This window comes from Podarcis raffonei, chromosome 13, assembly GCF_027172205.1.
Source record: "Podarcis raffonei isolate rPodRaf1 chromosome 13, rPodRaf1.pri, whole genome shotgun sequence".
Lineage (NCBI taxonomy): Eukaryota > Metazoa > Chordata > Lepidosauria > Squamata > Lacertidae > Podarcis > Podarcis raffonei.
Window position 1 is genome coordinate 3,809,098 of NC_070614.1, and position 19,193 is coordinate 3,828,290.

Consider the following 19,193-nt stretch of genomic DNA (forward strand, 5'->3'; position numbering starts at 1 on the left):
AAACAGATTTGCTATAGGACTTCACATGGTCAAAGTTTTAAAGCAATTTTTAATCTTTAGTTCTCTTCACTCATTACTGATGTGTAGAGGACAAGCAGTGAAAGGGACTGCAGGGCTGTATATTTAGCCCCATCCCAAAGTTTTGCTGCTCCTTTACTTGCTGCTGTTGGTGTACTGGACAGAACTGCTGCAGTGGAGAGACTTTCTTCCCCCATAGTCCACAACTCTAGTTGATCACTTTCACCACACTATATTTTCCATGTGTAAAGTGTAAAGAGAGCTCCAGGCAGGTCTGTTTCTGGTACACCAAATTTCAAGTTAATGAAGAACTGGAGAACTAAGTACCAAGAACACCAGAGCACAATTGCATTGATGAGTTTTATTCATATTTACAATATTGTTAATGAACAACAAAATGATTCTAGTTTATCCATAATATAAATTGTTTTAAAAAAGTCATTTAGTGTCAAATTTCAAATTCTTCATTTAAAATTTAAAACGTGTTAAAAATCTGGATAATTTGGCAAGGGCTGAACTTTTTAAGCTGTAAATCTTCAATATTACTATTGAGGATCTGGGCTGTATATAACTTTTAATCTGGCCACCTTTGCAGTGAGCAACTGGAGAAAGAGAAGGAGAAGGACAACCACGGTTCTGAAATGTCTGGGTGATGTCTAAAGTCAGTCATACAGCAGAGCCACCTTGGTATTAATAGGTCTCTGTGACTAACACTGTATCACCACTGGAAAAAATGCTCCTCCTATACGGCCATAGCGGCACACTAAATAAAAAACTTTTAAACGATTGACAGCATGATAAACAGCTGGTTAGCATTTTTTAAAATATAAATAAGGTATCTTAAATACGTAATTTGAGATTGCTTCTTCAGATCTATTGTACACACCTAAAATACCATATGAAAAGGTCCAAATACCATGATATATAAACCCAAGTAATATTTACAAATATGCACGAGCATTATTATTTAGCAATCTTCATACAAAATAAAAAGGGCAAATAGAAATGCATGCTAGTTGACAGAACTACATAAATTGTTTACACAGTATAAAAAGCACAAAATAAATACAATATATGCAAGGTTAATTATTGGCATTTGTAGGTTCTGGAGACTGAAGAAATTCATAGGGGTCATGGACCATATCTTGTTGTTCTCCTACACTTAAGTGAGAAGGGCTTCCTGTGGAAAACAAGGAAAGGGCCAGAAAGGATAAATTAACAAGTTTGAAAAGTTCCATACACTCAGGAAACAGTGCAATTTTATGCAAGTTAACAGAGTTCAGCTAAATAGGTAAAGGATTATAGTTGGTGGTTTTTAATCATATTCTCCATCAATGATTTTAGAAATGTAAAATTTTCATTACATTTGTGGCAAAACCCCGCACCCAGCCTATCTACTTAGTCCCTTCTATCAGAAGTGTGATTGATGTTGGGTATGAGCAGACACTTCCTGCGGTGGCCCTGAGACTTGGAATGAAAACTTGTCAATGTCATGTTCTCATAACATGAAATCAATCTTTGTAAAATTGCTTTTGGGCTGTTTAATTTCTTGCCATGTTTTTTAATAGTCATTGAAAGGTCAAATATATTCAAACAAAGGATTTTAAATTTGCAATAAATCACAGCAATGGTCCTATCAACCTATGTGTATTTTCATCCTGCCCTCCCAAGGACCTTTTGGGGCAATCTCATCTTATCACCACTGTAATTATGTGATTGTCAATACTGTCAATGCAGTCAGTATCTTGGGCATCTCACAATCTATTCAATTTTCAGTGGGACTGAGAAGGCTCAGGAGCTCATGTTGTTCAACCAGATTTACCTAGGTGGTGTTGATCCCTTTCAGAAGCATTGGAGAGGGAGCTGAGGTTGGAGGACGGCCTGGATCCTACTCTGTCGGCCTGAGCCTCATGAAGGTCCTGCAGTAATTTGGTGGTTTCATCCAAGTGTAAATGATTGTCCTCATGATCAAGCTCCTTCTTTACTTTACCTGAGAAAAACAACGCATCATTCAGTGCATGCTGGATTTTTGAATAAATGATTTAACAAAAGGGTGGCAATCTGTGGCAAAACCATGTTAGACTAGGCCTAGAATAAAATTTGATTGATGGACCAAACTACATATAATATACTACTGAATCATACTTTCAACACTGAACTACTCTTAAGAACATGCTTACCCAATGAATTCAACATGGATATATCAAGGGACACGTCTGAATATGGCTTCATAGACAAAAAATCCAAAACGGAACTAGTATTGTCTCCAATGGCTTCCCCAACCTGAAAAAAGAAGAGAAAAATGACAGCTACACAACGTAAGTCACTGTTTACATATGGCTGTTACAGACATGACTCCCCTCTCCAGTAGAAGCACATTATCAAGCAAGGCTAAGTGCACCCTTCATGACTTTCACTAGGAAGTCAAATGGGCAAACACTTGTGACCATGTTGAAAACGTGTACTGCATGGAGGAGAAAATCTTAATTTTTACATTTAATCCTGGCAGCATTCCAAAAAGGATTCACTGCTATCACCCAATACCATTGTTTACTGGTTTAAGAAGGAACTCCTAGAATTATCCTCACATCAAAAAGGAGGTTGTGGAACTGGGAAAGGTTCAGAAAAAGACAACTAAAATGATGAAGGGGATGGAACGTCTCATCTATGATGAACTGTTATAACCTTGGGGGCTTTTTAGTTTAGAGAAAGAGGGCAGAGAAAAGTGTTTCTTCCTCTCTCACGACACTAGAGTTTGTTAACATCCAAGGAAGCTGAATACTGAAAGATTCAAGACAGACAAAAGAAAGTGCTCAGACAGTGCATTGTTAAACTATGGAGTTTACTCCCACAAGACGTAGTGATGGCCACCATCTTGGATGGCTTTCAAAGAGGATTAGACAAGAGGATGCAAAGAATGCTGAATTCTGAATGCTGATGGCTGGGAATCACAGGTGGAGAGAGTGGTGGTTGTGCTCAGTCCTGTTTGTGAGCTTTCCCTAAGCATCTGGTTGGTCACTGCAAGAACAGGATGCTGGACAAGATGGGCCTTTGGCCTGATCCAGCAGGCTGCTTTCCCATCACAGGAAACCATTCACTGTGACTCTCTGAACTGCACCTGCTTTACTCCTTCCTACAAAGGCTAGGAGGAAACCAACTATGATCCCTGGGCTTAGCGTTAGATTTGAACGAGGGATTGTGCTTTGTTTTGCTCAAACAAAGCATAATTGGAAACCCAAGAATGAACCTCAGCTTATCATGGTGGTTTGCTTGAAGCAAAACTAACCACAATTCATAATGGCCAACATTCTTCAGTTCAAGGCTGCATTTCCTCATTACAAATTCAAATGCCAAAAGTGTGCAAGCCCAAAAAGCAGGTGAGGTTATATTTTTGCCACTTAGGTTAATTTAGTAGGCACCTGTGTATTCTGGATGTTACCTGCCACCCCTATCCTCCAGTTAGCAGTCACCATAATGAATGAAAATTAATTTCATTGTGATAAAGATCAAATAAGTTAATAAACAGAGCACCCTCTCCCACCATGATTTACTAATGCCTTTTTGCGATATTTGTAATACTCACGATAAACTGAAATAAACAATTACTTAATCGTGACAGCAACAACCACGTCAAGTGGCTTTTTAAAGATCACCCACAAACTGATGTGAAGATCTAACAATGCTCTCCAAGATTTGGATGTGAACATTTCAGGCTGTTCAGCTAACTTACAGGAAGCAATAAGGGGAGAGGCAGGAGAAGTATGGCTTTGATCAAACGCAAGCCCTTACGGTGTTACCAGAATTTTCCAATGAAACCTTAATCTGCCGAAAAGGAGCAAGGGCGCAGCAGGACAGAGGCAGAAGTTGCAGCAGGCAGGGGCAACACCACTGATGCGGCTGCAGCCGGCCTGCCACCTTCGTCTGATCAACTTCTCCAACCACGTGTCCCTGCAGATTCCACACTGCCAAATTTCGTAAAGCCATAAAAAAGCTTTGGGGGGGGGCAGGGGCCGGATTAGGCCTGTGGTCTGGTGGTTCATTAGGCCATTTACAAGGCACAGGCTAAACAAGAAATCTTACCATACTCTGCTTGGAGGCATCTGGGCAAGTATTGCGCAATTTGTGTTCTTCTTTTATGAGGACTGGTGGAACCTTAAACATCAAAGCACATTCAGATTGTTGGTAATTTACAATCTGTATTCATTTTCCATTTGATATCTTTTATTTTACACCGCCAATGAAGTAACAAGAAGAAAATGTAAGCTTTCAATGTGGATTGTTTTTTCCCTTGGTACTTAAAAACAAATAAATACAAAATGAAAGGAAACAGAAAATAATACAGAAAACCCAATTTAAACAAATCTTGAGGTTTCCAAAATATCTAAATTATAGTGATTCTATGATTTATGGAACACACTGATTGCAATTCCTATTTCTGTATTTGCAGTAGAATTAGAGAAATGTAAAACACCCAGTCTAATACTCTGCAATGCAGGAATATCAACTAAATAATATTTCAATCATATTCCCAGGGCGGTTTCCAAGAAAAAGCACACTATTACATATGAACAAGAAGGCTGGTTAAAAATAAAATGTATTAGGACTTACTTTGACTTCATCTGGTGGCTTCACTGGAATGTTTCTCCTCTGAAAACCAGAACATTAAAATGGTTCATTTTTCCTGTTTCTTTTTTTGAGTAAAGCACACTAATGGTTTTATGTGAGCAAGCAGTGGGCTGGTGCATGATGCTCAAAAGTTCCCATGACTCTTCCACACCAATCTTGTTGCCACACTGTGGACAAAACAAGCCAGAGTCTGCCTTGCTGTGCTGCCTGCACCCAGGTTTGTTTTATTCAAACCAACCACGAGAACTGAAGAACAAACCTTGGTTACCGCTGGCGGGTTTTTCCGCATGAAATAAACCATGAGCCTTGGGGTTTGGTCAACCCAACAAACCAGATTCTGGCTTGTTTTGTCTGTGATGTCGAGACGCAAGGAAGAAGTGGCATGGGAACATCTGAGCTGTGTACACCAGCACGTTAAACAGTGGTTTAATGCAATGTGCAAACCAGGCCAATGAGAGAGACATCTGCAGAATAAACAGTGTTTCTATTGAATCAGTCATAATTTGGATTTACTTTCAAACTAGAAATATGGGATAGTGAAGAAAGAAGATATTATATTTTAAAAATCCCCCTGGACACCAATGTTCCGTGTACAAGACGACCCCCATTTTTTTACTTCTTATTTCTTTAAGCAAAAAACCTCATCTTATACACGAAAGAATATGGTACTTCTGAGTAGCTTGATTGAGAAACCATGCTTCTCTCACCCCCGCAAAGGATTAGTTTTACAAACATGTAATATTACGCAACTTTAATTCTGACTGAAACATACATGTGCAGCTTTTCTCATGAGAAGCGCCCTCTGCAGACAATCTCTTCTGCACACGTTTGTCACCCTGAGCCCCTCTATGCTAGATCTGAAGGGGATTGTTTGTCAAGACAAGGATTTGTGTAAGGTGTTCAAACAGTGTAGCCATATTCATGAGTTCCAGAAAAGGCTTTATGGGTTTCAGGTGCTGCCACTGACCAATTCTACCGTACATAATTTGAAGATTTTAATAAAAATACTTTGAAGGGGAAACTACTGATCCCACACTAACTGTGTAAAAACTGGTTGGATCTCTGCATAATGCAGACCTACCTGCTTTAGCTGATAAATAATTTTGGAATGATCTCCACCAGTGATTTGATCCAGCAAGTCATCCACTATTTTTTTGCTGTAAATTCCAGAATCCTTCACAAATTCCTGCAAACTAGAAGATTTGTGACATAAGACCAGCAGTTCAGTTGGCTGCATATATACTTTTAAATTAAATGTAAACACTGCAAAAAGCAAAACACATTTTGGTTTTGAAAAGCTGTCTTCCGTGGTTCTTCAAAAAAGTTGTCACCCTGATGGAATTTGAAGCTACAAATTTTTGTATGCCATTTATTCCCGCTTCCACGTGAACTATTGTTCTTCTTCGTATATCCTAATCTTAAGCTTCTGTGCTGGTGTAGTGGTCTGTGGCACCAAGATGGAAGGAGAGCATGATATGAATGACAGACAAAGGTAAACAAGCAATTAATATAATTATATAAGAGTTCAATGTGCACGACAACTTCTTTACCTTAGGGCACACTGGATCCCAGTTTCATCTCCATATGCTGAATACAGCAGTTCCATTTCATCTGCTTTCAGATCATGAAAGATAGAATGGTGCTGCATCGAAAGTGCTGTATTAGCACTTGAAAGGAACGTGACTGGAAATATAAGAAAAATGTGTTTGAAATCCTCTTCTCAACCTCGTCCCCTTCCAAACCCAACTGCATTTCTTAGGATTTGTTTACAGATCCATGTACATCTCTTGATAATGCATGTGTGAATCAGCTATCGTAAGTCAGACACCACAAACAGAATTGTAATAATCACCCAGCTTTGACAATCATATATTGGCGTATTAAATTGAGATACAAACAAACTTGTTTGTCTTCACTCTTCCCTTTGCAGTGTGAGGAGGCAAACCAGGAAGCCTTTAAATTAACCATGGTTTTCTATTAAGCCTCAGCTGAAAAACTATGGTTTCCAGCTTCAGAACAAGCCAAGATCTTAGAAAAAAAAAGTGGTTTAATATTCTCCTGGTTCAGAGAAAACAAGGAACTACATTAATTAGAGACTTCTGGTTAAACCGAAGTATGAGTGTCCAAACATGGCCAATTACTTCTCCCAACATGATTTTTTTTTTACTTGTTTGGTTTAGATATACAGTCAACTAATCAAGTTCTGAAAACAACTAGTTAACTGAAATCACCTTCTTAATACTATTCAGTTCTGAATGAATGGTTTAATATGAGGACAAATTGTTTAATCCTGAAGACACAATATTTAGCTGCCTTAACTACCTTTGTGCCTTCTTTCATCTTTGAAGCCCAGGGCTGTGAAACCAGGTAATAACTTGCTTGACAAAGAACTCAGATCCACTGGATGGGTTTCTTCCTCTGTATTAAAAGGAAATGTGCATTACATTTATTTATGTAATTAATTTCTATCCTGCTTTTTAGGACACTATGTTCAAAAGGCAATGAAAAACACAAAATAATAATTATAATTAAGATAACAATCCATTTTATCATATGAGACATGCCCATGGTTGCCACGAAGACCAAGGCACCATGAACTACATGGTTGATTTGGCATGGATCTTAAAGTCCCTTCAACACATTTTACAAACCTCTAAAATCAACACGAGGAACACATATAGATAATATTCCTGAGTATGGAATTTTTTTTATCACACTCAGCAGTTATTATGTATTTTAGTCCATACACTGTATAAGCAGACAAACACAAGTCAATTTCCTCACTGATGTGCATTTTTTTCTTCTACTGAGTAAGGCGTGAGATGGCACCATTCCACTACAATACATGCAGCCCTCTAGACTTTATTGCAATTTCAGCCTCTAGTTTATTTGGCTGTGGAGAGGGCACCAGCAAACAGGGAGAGGCAAAGAGGAATACAGATCTTTTTCAACACCACTGCCCAGACCATTGGGTCTTTTTCCTTCTGTCCAAGAATGTCTTACAGCCCACACTGTTGTATCACAGACTGGCAATTCATGTTTTAATTAAGCAGATGAAGATCAGGTCAAAAAAGCAGAAGATGCATTTATGCTAATTCAAATAAGAGTTTAGAGGAACATCACAGGTATCCAGTCAACAATAAGATTCCTTAGTCTTTTTTTAGACACTACTGACAAATGAAGCTTCATTTTGAAGCTATTTGTAGTATTAGCCATAAACCTTCAACCGTGTCTGTATTAAACATTCATTTTAGCTTAGGATGAGTTGCAAAATGTATTTCAGAATACACATCTTACTGTACTGTTGCAAACATTTCAACGCATATCATTACAGCTTCATATTTGTTTGGGTTGTTCAATCTAAGATGAAAGCACTTCAGAGCAAATTTAAAAAGAGAACCTAGCCATGCAGCAATAAAAGCATACCTACAACTTTAAACAAAGCTTGCAAAAGTTAGCACAACCATTACCTTCTGCTTCTGGATCTGATGGATTGAGTACGCTGAAGACCAAAGACCCATCACCATTCTTTTTCAGGTAGCCTATCTGTACTTAAAAAATATGGCAGAAATAGAAATTATTTTTACACTCACCAAAAGGAAGCACCTATCCAGATTTTAAAACGTCAGATCCTAACAGTTTGTCTGCGCTACTGAGATCTACAACATTAGCACTGCCTTTTTTGATAGCATGTTCCAGAGCTCTGGTGACAACTGAACCTTATTTCCTTAACACCTTTATTCTCTACTTTATTCACCTATGGTTGCTGTGCAGAGCCTATGCACAGCCGTGGTGCTTAAGACAGAGTACAGCCTCCCCCTGGGCCACTCGACGCTCACATGCTGGATGTGTGCCTGGAAAGGGAGTTTACAGGTGCATAATTGAGTATGAATAAGCACCTTTGAAAAAACTGCATCATCTTAAGCCTGTTTTCATAAGTGTGTTCAGAGCATTTGTGCTTTTAATATAAACACCTGAATTGTTTAATAGGCTAGATCTGATTCATCAGAAGGCTACAATCTTTTATTTTTATCTTCCCATAGTGCCAAAATGGAGAACCTTATCAACTTTTGGTTGCCCCAATCTGGAGTATTACATGAAGCTATTTAGTGTATTATTACTTTTATATTGTCCTTTTCTTCCAAGAAGCTCAAGGTGCATACTTCCCCTTCACTTATTTTATCTCCACAATGATCTCATGAATAGCCTATTATGAGAGATTGTGATAGGCCCATTGATGAAGCTCTGAACCCTCACCTGCCAGGTCCTATCCTGACAGCACTCTGGATCCATTACTATCCATTAGTAGTTAAAATAACTAATTAGTAATTAGTAAATTAGTAATTAGTAATTAGTAAAATAACTAATTAGTAGTTAAAATAACTAAAATCCATTAGTAGTTAAAATAACTAATATTATTAACTTATTACCATTATTAACTTATTAAAAGCTCGGCGGGGTGGGGGGTTCACCAAGGCAGATACCGAGGAACAAATCCTAGGTGACACTTCATTTGTGTTATATTGAAAGTGGGGACTGGAAACTGTGCTCTGGAAATTTAACAGCCATAGAGCAATCACATGTGAAACTTAATTATTAAATTTATATACCGCCCTTCATCCAAGGATCACAGTGTAAAAACACAAAACACAGTTTAAAAGGCCAGAGATGGTTTAATCAGCCAAAGGCCTAGGTGAAGAGGAATGTTTTCACTTGGTGCCTAAAGAGATGTAATGATGGCGCCAGGTGAGCCTTCCACATATGGGGAGCCACTGACTGCAGAAAAGGTCTGTCCCCAGGTTGCCACCCTCCAGACCTCTCATGGAGGAGGCAGGCATAGGGTGAGTGCCAGGTCTGGGTCACTTCATACGGGAAGAGGCAGTCCTTAAAATATAATTAACATATCAGATGCCACACAAAAAATGCTTATTCAATCTGATGAGGACATTGTTTCTGGCAATGTTAAGGAGAACGAAAAAATGGAAACTTGGATCAAGCGGCACGACCTTGCTGTTTGGGAGACATCGACTGATCCGGTCCCGAGCTTCATCTGCTGCATGTTCCACCAAAGCCAGAACGTGCTCTTCAGCAGTGCTGTCAGTCAGGCTGCATGCATTGCCTTCTGGTTCAAATATGCAGCTACAAACAAGTTACAAGTTGTGCAATAAATATGAAATCATGTCTACTTTTCTCCAAGTAATTTCTAGGCAACAAATTATGACGGTGAACTAATTGTGGGCATTCTCCAGGGTTAATCAGAACTTTCTTATTATTATGTGTATTAGACACAGGCTCCGCTTACCAAATACAGTGTGTTCCCAAGAAATCATTTGTTAGGTGAGGGTTCGCTTAATAAGTTCAGTTTCCACTGATTCCTATGGTAAAATTTCTAATTCATGATCTCTCTCCCTGCTCCCATAATGGTTTCTTCCATGGTTTCTTTTGCAGCCAACCAAGAGAGACATAAAGGAGAAACTGATTTGTCCATTCTCTCCCCCCACCCCCACACTCCATGGTTTCTGTCCCAAAATGCCTGCCACTGACCAGCAAAGCACAAACAAGTACAGAAGGGGGCAAACTCTGGCTGTTCAGATGCCTGAATCAGCTGTGCATGTGTAGTGAGGTCTGGGCATAATTCTTTGTGTTCTGATACATGAATTTGTAAACAGCAAGTAGGCGGAAAGCGAGACATGTGTGTACCATGTCATTTATGTACACTTTTTATAGGCATTTATACAATGTACACTATTAGCCAGTGCACAGCTTTTTGTTTCAGCTTAAGAACCTAAGAATTGCATTGCTGAACCAGAAGCTCCAACTAATCTAACTTTCAGTTTCCAACAAGGAACAGCCTGATGTCCCTGGGAAAACAAGCACAGGATAAAGGAGGTGTCCGTATCTTAGTCCTAATTCTCTAAAAAGCAGGTCTCACTTCTGCCTACAAGCCAAGAGGAATTTGAGTCTGGATCCCATTACATCCTAATGAGAATTATGTCTCATTTAGCAGATTTGCTGTGGCATAAACTGCCCACTCTGTCAGATACATTGTATATACTCCCCAGCCACCCCTCTTTCCTGCTTTTGTCTTAAGGGGTGATTGGAGATACGCATTTCTCCCAACTGCAAGGTCAATAAAAATCAGTTTTGTTGTTTACAAAAATCATTTTTTCTTCAGCCTTCAGTTAGAAAAATAATTTTGTTTAAGGTGTAAGTAATCTGACTTCAAATACAAGTTAATATGCTTAAATGAATATAGTACTTCAGCTTTTAAAACAGAATCCATGACCATCTTATCAAACACCAACTCAAAGAAAGATTTTCTATGTAAAAGAACCATGGGGGAAGATATCTGTCTTATGTAGGCAAGCATTAAAAATATGATACAATAGATGCCATATTTATTGTTCTGTTCCCTATATAGGCAAATATTGTATTTGTATCTATTATTTTACTACTACTACTACTGGACACAAGTTCAGCAATTTAAAGTCTTGATAGCTTCAGAGAGGAGGAGAGAAAGGGAGTGAAGTCCATGCTTTATTCTCCTATATAAACCATAGACATGCACAGCGGCGTAGCGTGGGTTGTCAGCACCCGGGGCAAGGCAAGTAATTTGCGCCCCCTAACCCCTAACCTGCCGCCGCTGCCAGCTTCTTCTTGCTGCTGCCTGGGCTGGGGTATTTACGGTAAGGTAGCCACGGCGGGGGCGGCGGGTCCGTGTCAGGTGATCTGAGGCGAGTTGCCGCTGGCGCTGGCGCCCAAACGACGCCGCTTGCCCGGAGGAGGGCAGAGAGGCGAGGAAAATGCAACATGGCCCAGCAGCTGCAGCGGCGGGGCTGTGAGGAGGGGCTGCCTGGCGCGCCCTCCGCGGCCCTGACGCGCGGGGACCGCGCGAGCGCTGAGAGCCGCTGCCTGCCGGACGCCTTCAGCCCGGACGCGCGCACAGCTCGTCGGTTCCGTGAGACATGGGGCTCTGCTACAGCCTGCGCCCGAGGCTCTTCGGCGACTCCGGAGGCGGCGAGCGCCCCCCCCCAGATGTTGCGCCCGGTGCGGCCGGCCCCCCCTGCACCCCCCACGCTACGCCACTGGACATGCATAACTTTGGCTTGTGCTGGGAGTGGGAAGGGCATGGTTCCGGAACATGAAGATGGTCATTTAAAAATATTGCTCTGATGGGCCAAAAAACTTTACCCCCTTTGAGCTGTAGAAGGAAAGCAGTGGGTCGCAAAATATGCTTTGTATCAGCCCCCATAACACAAAAAATAGGATCTTACACCCTTTTATAAGCCCAGGGAGTGCAGTAAAGAGGAGGCCACTGCTGGCTTCAGGGGAAATGGCACCACTGCCTCCAACAGCAGTCAGGTCAGCAGCAGCTACAAGACAGCCTGAGGGAAAGTTCAAGCTCAAGGAAGAATCTGCAATGTAGCCAGCATCACTGTGCACTCAGAAACGTTATGGGAATTAATGGTGGTCTTGGAGGGGCAACTGGAGGGTATTGGGATTTGAGAAGACAACATCACAGAAATGGCCTCTGCTGTGTTAAGGCTGAGGCAGGGCACAATGAAATTATTAAGTGCCTCAAAAGGAAAAAAATGAGCACGTCTACTATCTTTATTGTACTTTTTGCACTGTTCTACAATCCTTAAAGAAGTGCAACTTAATACTGCAACTTGTACGGTTGCCTTACAAATGAAAATCAAAACACATCTTGTTTGGGTCACAGTAAAATGCAAAAGAAGTGAACTAAGAGATTTTCAAACAGATTCATCAACAGTTTGGAACTGGTTTATCCAAAACTAATTTGATACCCAAATACCTCAACAGCTGCCTGAGATACCTTGGAAAATGTGTGGCTGCAATGGGGAAAAAAATCTGTGACTGCCTAAGTACGCTGAAATCTCAGGAAACTCAAGTCTGCTTCATATCAGCACAATTCAAATTTGTAATTAAGATACACAAAAGAGAAAAGCATTCCATCTGTATCATTACCTAATGACTTCTTTACTTGGCTTTTTGGATTTCTTGGTAGTCTCTACGTGAACAGGAACAACTTCGGGCACAGGTTCCTCAACAGCTGGGTCTTCGTCGCCCAAAAGAGCTGCCTGCTGAGAAAAATCCATGTCCTGCATAAACGACATGCTGCGCTTCAAAGCTAACAGCCGTTCCTAGAATTAGAAAGGACAGAGCAGCAGGGACTTTACACCTTTCCCTCATAGCCAAGGTGCTATGATGATGGGATGGGATGGGAATGGCCATGGCTTTGTGCCTAAGAGCTACACCTTCAATGATGATGCAACATGATTCAGTCATGGCAGCACGACACCAGAATATCTGCAACCTAGGAAAGAAAGACCATCACCTACCTGACAAGTGGAACTTACCACAATCTTCCTGCAGAACAGGCTAGAAGCAGTAGCTCATATGATAAATCAGTTGTTTGACTGCCTTTAATATGGTACTAGTACACCTTAATGTAAAGTATACATAAATCCATCTCCTACCTAAAGTATTTCCCTTTTAATGTGTTTCTTTCTTAAATTTTAGGTGAGGAGTGAGGGGAGGGCCTGTTTTCTGCTAAGAAGGGGACTAAGAGGATTTATGAATTGTATTTCATAACCATAAAACATTTCAACAATGTTTTAAAGGAAAGCATGTTTCTATACATCACCTTGATGTTTAACATGCTTGGCTTTCCAAAAGAAGTTTCAGAATTTATTTATTTCTCACTTGTAAACAACTTAAGCAAGTCCAATGAACTTAAAAGGTAATATGGAAAAATTTGCTTCCATGCTGGAAGCTTCTGTTCAAAGTCTCCAACCTGAATCCAAATCTTACCAGTGTTATCTACCATAAAAGGTGAGCGACTTAAAATGGAAATGTCCTTCTATATAACATGCTATGGGAATGTCATATTTCTGTAGAAGTGCAGAATGTGGTACTGGGCACAGAATTCAGCTTCCTCATAATTTCAGCTTTTCATTTCTTTCTTTTTTAAAAGAGCAATGTGATTGTAAGCATTTATGCAAAAGTGTGTGGCCAATGTCTGGAGATTCCTAGAAACCCATGCGGTATCTAGTGGCGACAGGGTGGTGCTTCAATATCCTACACAGCAACTTCTCTCTTTCCATACCTAGAAGCAGAATATATTATGCATTTTCCCCTAACAGTGCTTTATTTGTATAAAAGTGCAGATTTACTGTGTTTTTTTAAGCCCAGGGCATAAGAATACAGCAGCCACGTTATACAGATGAAATAATCCTTCACTTTGACCCACTATACTAGTTTAACGTGCACATTTGGTCTCATCATGTTCACTTTCATAGCTGTCTTACTTTGCTCATCATCTTAAAGCCTGTATGGAGGATCTTCTTGGCCAGTTTGTAGTACACAGTGTCTGGTCTGTTGTATGTCATTGCGTTGTCACACATCAGCTTAAAATCTGCCTGAAAAACATGAACATGAATGAGCATTACCATATTTTGCAGTTGTGCAGTCACAGCCAGGCCAGGCCAAATTCAACAGAATGTTAAAATGAATAGTACAGTTGGTGAATATCAACCAACTATTTCTCAGGTGACTTGTAAGGGGCCCTGGTCCCTTTCGGTTTCCTAGGGAGAACAGTGAAACCAGAAAAGATTAGATCACAATGTTGCTGCTCTAGGACTTTCAACTGATTTAACTGATCAGGGCTTTAACATTTATGCCAAACTTTGCAGAGCGCTTTGCTGTTTAACACAAGGAGCTGGCTGGTTCACTGATATTCTCTCTCAGTACTTTTAAAACCTGGTTCTCACATGAAATTGTAAGCCTGCATTAGGACTATTCCTCTTCAGACTGCAAGGGGGAGGTAGAATTCATCCACAGAGAAAACTAGCGTGTTGCATGCATACTAATTTTCTATAGGCCAGAAATTCATTTACATGGAACAGCACTTGTTTATATGAATGCCTACACGTAATTTGGTGTAAGTAAGAAACAGGCTCCCCTCTTCACTGGCTGCTTGCAAGGACTACACCATAGAACTGCAAATCTATTACAGGGCAAGCCGTCACAATCTGTGATCTGCTAAAACAAGTACAGCCAGTAATGTTTTATGGCCTTTCATGTGCTTGGTAAATTCTGCTTTTATTGTCTGAGGCAGGCAATAAAAACAGGAGATTTACTGAGCCCCTGCTGCACCATCATATATGTGTACTGGGCTGTGCTTGACTTAGTAGCTTCCACAGGCCTCTGCATGTTATGCAGGGATCAATGGGCAACCCCCCCCCCGACACCTGCATTTGAAACCCACAGACTTTTGTTGTGCACAACCTGCTCTGGGGGTATCACATAAAAATTATGTGACTTTCACACTGGAATAATGGGATTGCTGCCCACTCATAGGAAATGCACAAATATGATAGAACCTTTTCTGGAGCTATTTACATGATCTACCACCTCTATTGACCGAATATAATAATTAGCAATTCACACTGTGAAAAGTTTTATCAAATCTCCATTAATTCACCTTGAATTCTGTTACTGACTTGTACTCGTTTGCTGCAATTTTTTCTTTCATAGTGCCAAAATCCATAGGATGCTTTATTATCATGGAATATCCAGGAGCAATGGCATCCGTGACTGGAAAAGCAAAAAACCCGTGAGGATCTTTCCTATAAAAGGGAAACACATACATATAGGGAATGTTATATTTGGGGATAAAATCATGTATGTATGTGTATACATGTAGTGTGTATATACACCACCCAAACACCTATGTAAAACAAATGCCATTTTTCCATCAGTCAAGAACCACCATCTGTCTTGCTTCATTAAAAAAAGGGAGGGGGAAGCATTTTATGTTTTTCCGCATTTGGCAAAATATGTATTCAAAGCAATGAAGGGCAGTATAGAAATGTAATCATAATAAAATAATAATGATCAGCCTGTTTGTATACAGCTTGGTATCTGAAATGCATGTGATTTCAGGACTTTCTGTATTAGCAAGTAATCACCAGGATAAGCTGTATAGAAACATCTGTATATACCAACATGAGCTGGTGCTAAAAGTGAGGGGGCGTACAGATCCAGCACTCCAGCGCTTTAGCACATCTATCTACACATCTTACATTATTGAGTACCAATCTTAAACTAATTAGATATTATTAAGCAGTGATGTTGGTTTTCCAGAAAACTTTGAAACACATACAACTCACCCATTTGCGTGGGGGTTGCGTTCCAGGTCATTGCGCATCATTCTTACCTCTGTAACTGGCGAAGAAAATGTTCCAACAATTGCTGAATAGGTGTGCTCTCGCTTTCTGCTATAATTCAATGTAAGGAAAAGCAAATGATCACTACTTTGAAAGTTCCTGCCTTCTGTATATCACAGCTCTAAAATGATAAAGATGCTATCGCTACAAAATAATATAACCACTACTAATCCTGGTTTTTTTGAATAGGACAGTAAAACACACATTACATTCTGTGGTTGGCCTTTCTGAAAATGATAGAGGAATATTAAGGATAACACAAGAATCATATGAATTTCTATCCACATGAATAAACTGTATCCTTAACCAACGAAGGGGCTGAGAGCAAACAAGAATCCGAGAAGTGTTTTCCTACGCTATACAAATCTTTATATATGGCACATCAGTTTCAGATGTCACTGACAACGCACCTGGCTGTGTTCTACAGGCTCGGACTGGGCGATCAGAGGGTGGCTCAACCTCTACTTTCTTTCCAGGATCAAAGTCATCTGTTTCACCCTCAGTATCACATTGTTCTTTCTCCCTTTTTCTTTTCTTTTCTTCCTGATACCAAAGAAACAGAAATGTAAAAAAGACAGTCAATATAACCTCTTCAAGTACAAATGAAAGAATAACATATTCACGCAAAACCATCACTGAAATTAGTCTTTTGTGACATTAAAAATTCAGGATACTTAGCAACGGGAAAACAGATTCCAAATGCTTAGGAAAACAGGATCTTTAAAAAAAGTACATGGGCTATTTCCATTTGCATTTGTCATCCTGCTTTTATTTAGCTATTTTATTTAGCTTACTGTTTTTGTATGTACTGCAAGCCGCCCAGAGTGGCCGGGGAAAGCCAGACAGATGGGCAGGGTATAAATAGTAAAATTATTATTTGTTTTGTTGTTGGTTTTCAAGAGTGTGTTGGAAAATGGTTATTCAAAATTCAAAGAGCTGCTGAAGAAACAAGCAAACTACATAAAGTAGTAGCACTAAGTCATTTAGGGCTTTAAACGCTAATGTGAGCACCTTGGATTGGGTCCAGAGACAACCTAGTAACCAATGCAATGGTTTTGAAACAGGGGGTATAAGAATTCTAAAGGAAACCCCAGGCAGTAATCTGGCTGCCGCATTTGGACCACTTGAATATACAAAGTTGTCTTAAAAGAGCAGTCTCACACAGCATACCTTGCAATAATCCAATTGGCTTTTATTGGCATAAATTTAAACAATAAAATAATAAAATCATCCAAAGTCATCCAAATACATTGATAGTCCAAACACATACAATATATAAAAGACTAGATAGCCACCACTAAATAAATCAGGAAACTTTAGCTCCTGCTTTAAAGATCTCGTCTAAATACCCTGAAACAATCTTGGTAATTTCAGTAGTATCACCCCTCAACAAATATTAGATTACAGACTCTTTCTAAATCAATATTTTAAGATGTAAGGGAATCACTAGGTGATCTCTGTGAAGGGTGTGATGTATTATGTGATGCACTGTATCTGGTGGTTTCTTATTGCAGGAGCAGAATTTGTTCTGGAAGGGGATTTTGAAACCTTCTGAACAAAACAGATGAGGTGAATGCATTTTGATGAGCTTGCATAAAAACTCAGCGATGCGATGGAGTATTTAAATTATAAAAGTAACTAGGCAATACAATGGAGTTTACTTTACTCTGTAGTCTGGACTCTTAAAAATTCTCATCCTCTGCCATTGCTTCACAAAAGTTCTAAGTAATAGCTTAAAAAGCTCTGGAGTTGCCACAAAAAAATGCATTTGTTCAAACTGATACTTACAGTTTTCATAAGGTAACGTTTTAAAGCTTTGACCAGTATCTCTGAAAATAAGTCAATGACTCATTACCTTTCTCTTCCGTCTCTCCTCATCATCAAGATGCTTTTCTTTCTCTTTGTCAGATTTCTTCTTCTTCTTCTTTTTCTTCTCCTTATGTCGCTCTCTCTCATGGTCTGATCTATCATCATAATAACTGGAATCGTGGCCTGATCCTGAAAGTTCTGTCACTTCACTTCCACCAACTTTCAACACCAACTTCAATGGCTTCTCCAAGGGCTTATCCACATAATCTAAGAAGGTGACAACAACAGCAAATAAGTGAAAAGCAATAAATAAATAAATAAACAGTATCAAACTAGCACAGCAAACATTCAGCAGGAATGCTGATCACATAAGCCTTATTCATAGGAATGTGTAAGAGCAGATTATGATGCCGAAAGCAGGTCTGAAGCAAATGTGCACCGATATCCTCTTTCAGGAAGAAGGTGGCACCTACCCCCCTCAACAAGTGTGTCAGAGAAAAACAACAGTGTTTTAGCCACCCAAAGTGGCTAAAAGCAAGATAAAGTTTATTAATTTATTATAGCATATATGGTTTTGTGTTACATACATAAAAAGGTAAAAGGTAAAGGACCCCTGACAGTTAAGTCCAGCGGGTTGTGTGCTCATCTCGCTCTATAGGCCGAGGGAGCCGGTGTACAGCTTCCGGGTCATGTGGCCAGCAGGACTAAGCCGCTTTTGGCAAACCAGAGCAGCGCACGGAAACGCCATTTACCTTCCCGCCGGAGCGGTACCTATTTATCTACTTGCACTTTGACGTGCTTTCGAACTGCTAGGTTGGCAGGAGCAGGGACCGAACAAGGGGAGCTCAGCCCGTCATTTATTTGTATGCCACCTTTACGGAGTTCAGAAAAAAATAAATAACTACGGCATAACAAAAGTCGGCATACACAATAAATTAAACATTAAAATACGCAAAAGCAAGTTGGGCGATTTCCACATAAAACACAACAAAATATAAAAGATGCCAAAAAACCAACAGCAACAGCCCCTCCCAATAGAAAACCCGACACACTGCCCCAGCCCTGCAGCGGGGGGGACGGACTTGGGCTAGAAATGCAACAAATGCATAAATAATGGGGGGGGAGAGAAGGAAATGGGCGGCTTCTGGCCTCCCTCACAGGGTTGTTGTGGGGACTGAGGAACTGGGGGTAGAGGGGGGGGGGAAAGGCAATGGATCCGGACACGACTAATACTGGACGGTCCTCCCCTCTCCCACCCACCGTCATAGGCGGCGCCGCCGCTCCCTCCCCCTCCGGTGGCGGCGACGACGGCCGGGGCGGGCGCGGACCTCCACTCCGCCTTCTCCGCCTTGTGCTTCTTGTGCTTCTTCCCCATAATAGCCGCGACTGGAGGGCGAGAGGCGAGGGAGGAGGCGGAGGCTCCGCGCTCAGGGGAAGGGGCGTGGCCGGAAGTGACGGAAGGGCCCCGGCGAGGAAAGAGGAAGCACT

The 19,193-nt window shown here is 40.5% G+C and overlaps 1 protein-coding gene across 5 annotated transcripts; it reads right to left on the reverse strand.

The window, feature by feature from the left end:
* Positions 1 to 364: 364 nt before the first annotated feature.
* Positions 365 to 19,153, reverse strand: BRD9 (bromodomain containing 9). Of its 5 annotated transcripts, none has more exons than XM_053360949.1 (17): positions 18,966 to 19,153; positions 17,752 to 17,972; positions 16,307 to 16,439; positions 15,887 to 15,944; positions 15,152 to 15,296; positions 13,977 to 14,087; positions 12,634 to 12,809; positions 9,651 to 9,783; positions 8,115 to 8,190; positions 6,967 to 7,062; positions 6,195 to 6,327; positions 5,726 to 5,837; positions 4,627 to 4,665; positions 4,099 to 4,170; positions 2,199 to 2,301; positions 1,841 to 2,008; positions 365 to 1,198 (listed from the first exon to the last, which is right to left on the reverse strand). In XM_053360949.1, the coding sequence occupies exons 1-17, from the start codon at positions 19,078 to 19,080 to the stop codon at positions 1,101 to 1,103; spliced, it is 1,989 nt and encodes a 662-aa protein (XP_053216924.1). In that variant the 5' UTR covers positions 19,081 to 19,153; the 3' UTR covers positions 365 to 1,100. The 5 variants fall into 5 exon arrangements, with proteins under 5 accessions (XP_053216924.1, XP_053216923.1, XP_053216929.1 ...); XM_053360948.1 differs by having other exon boundaries at positions 15,887 to 15,947; XM_053360954.1 differs by having other exon boundaries at positions 12,634 to 12,746; positions 18,966 to 19,152.
* Between the last annotated feature and the right edge of the window lie 40 nt (positions 19,154 to 19,193).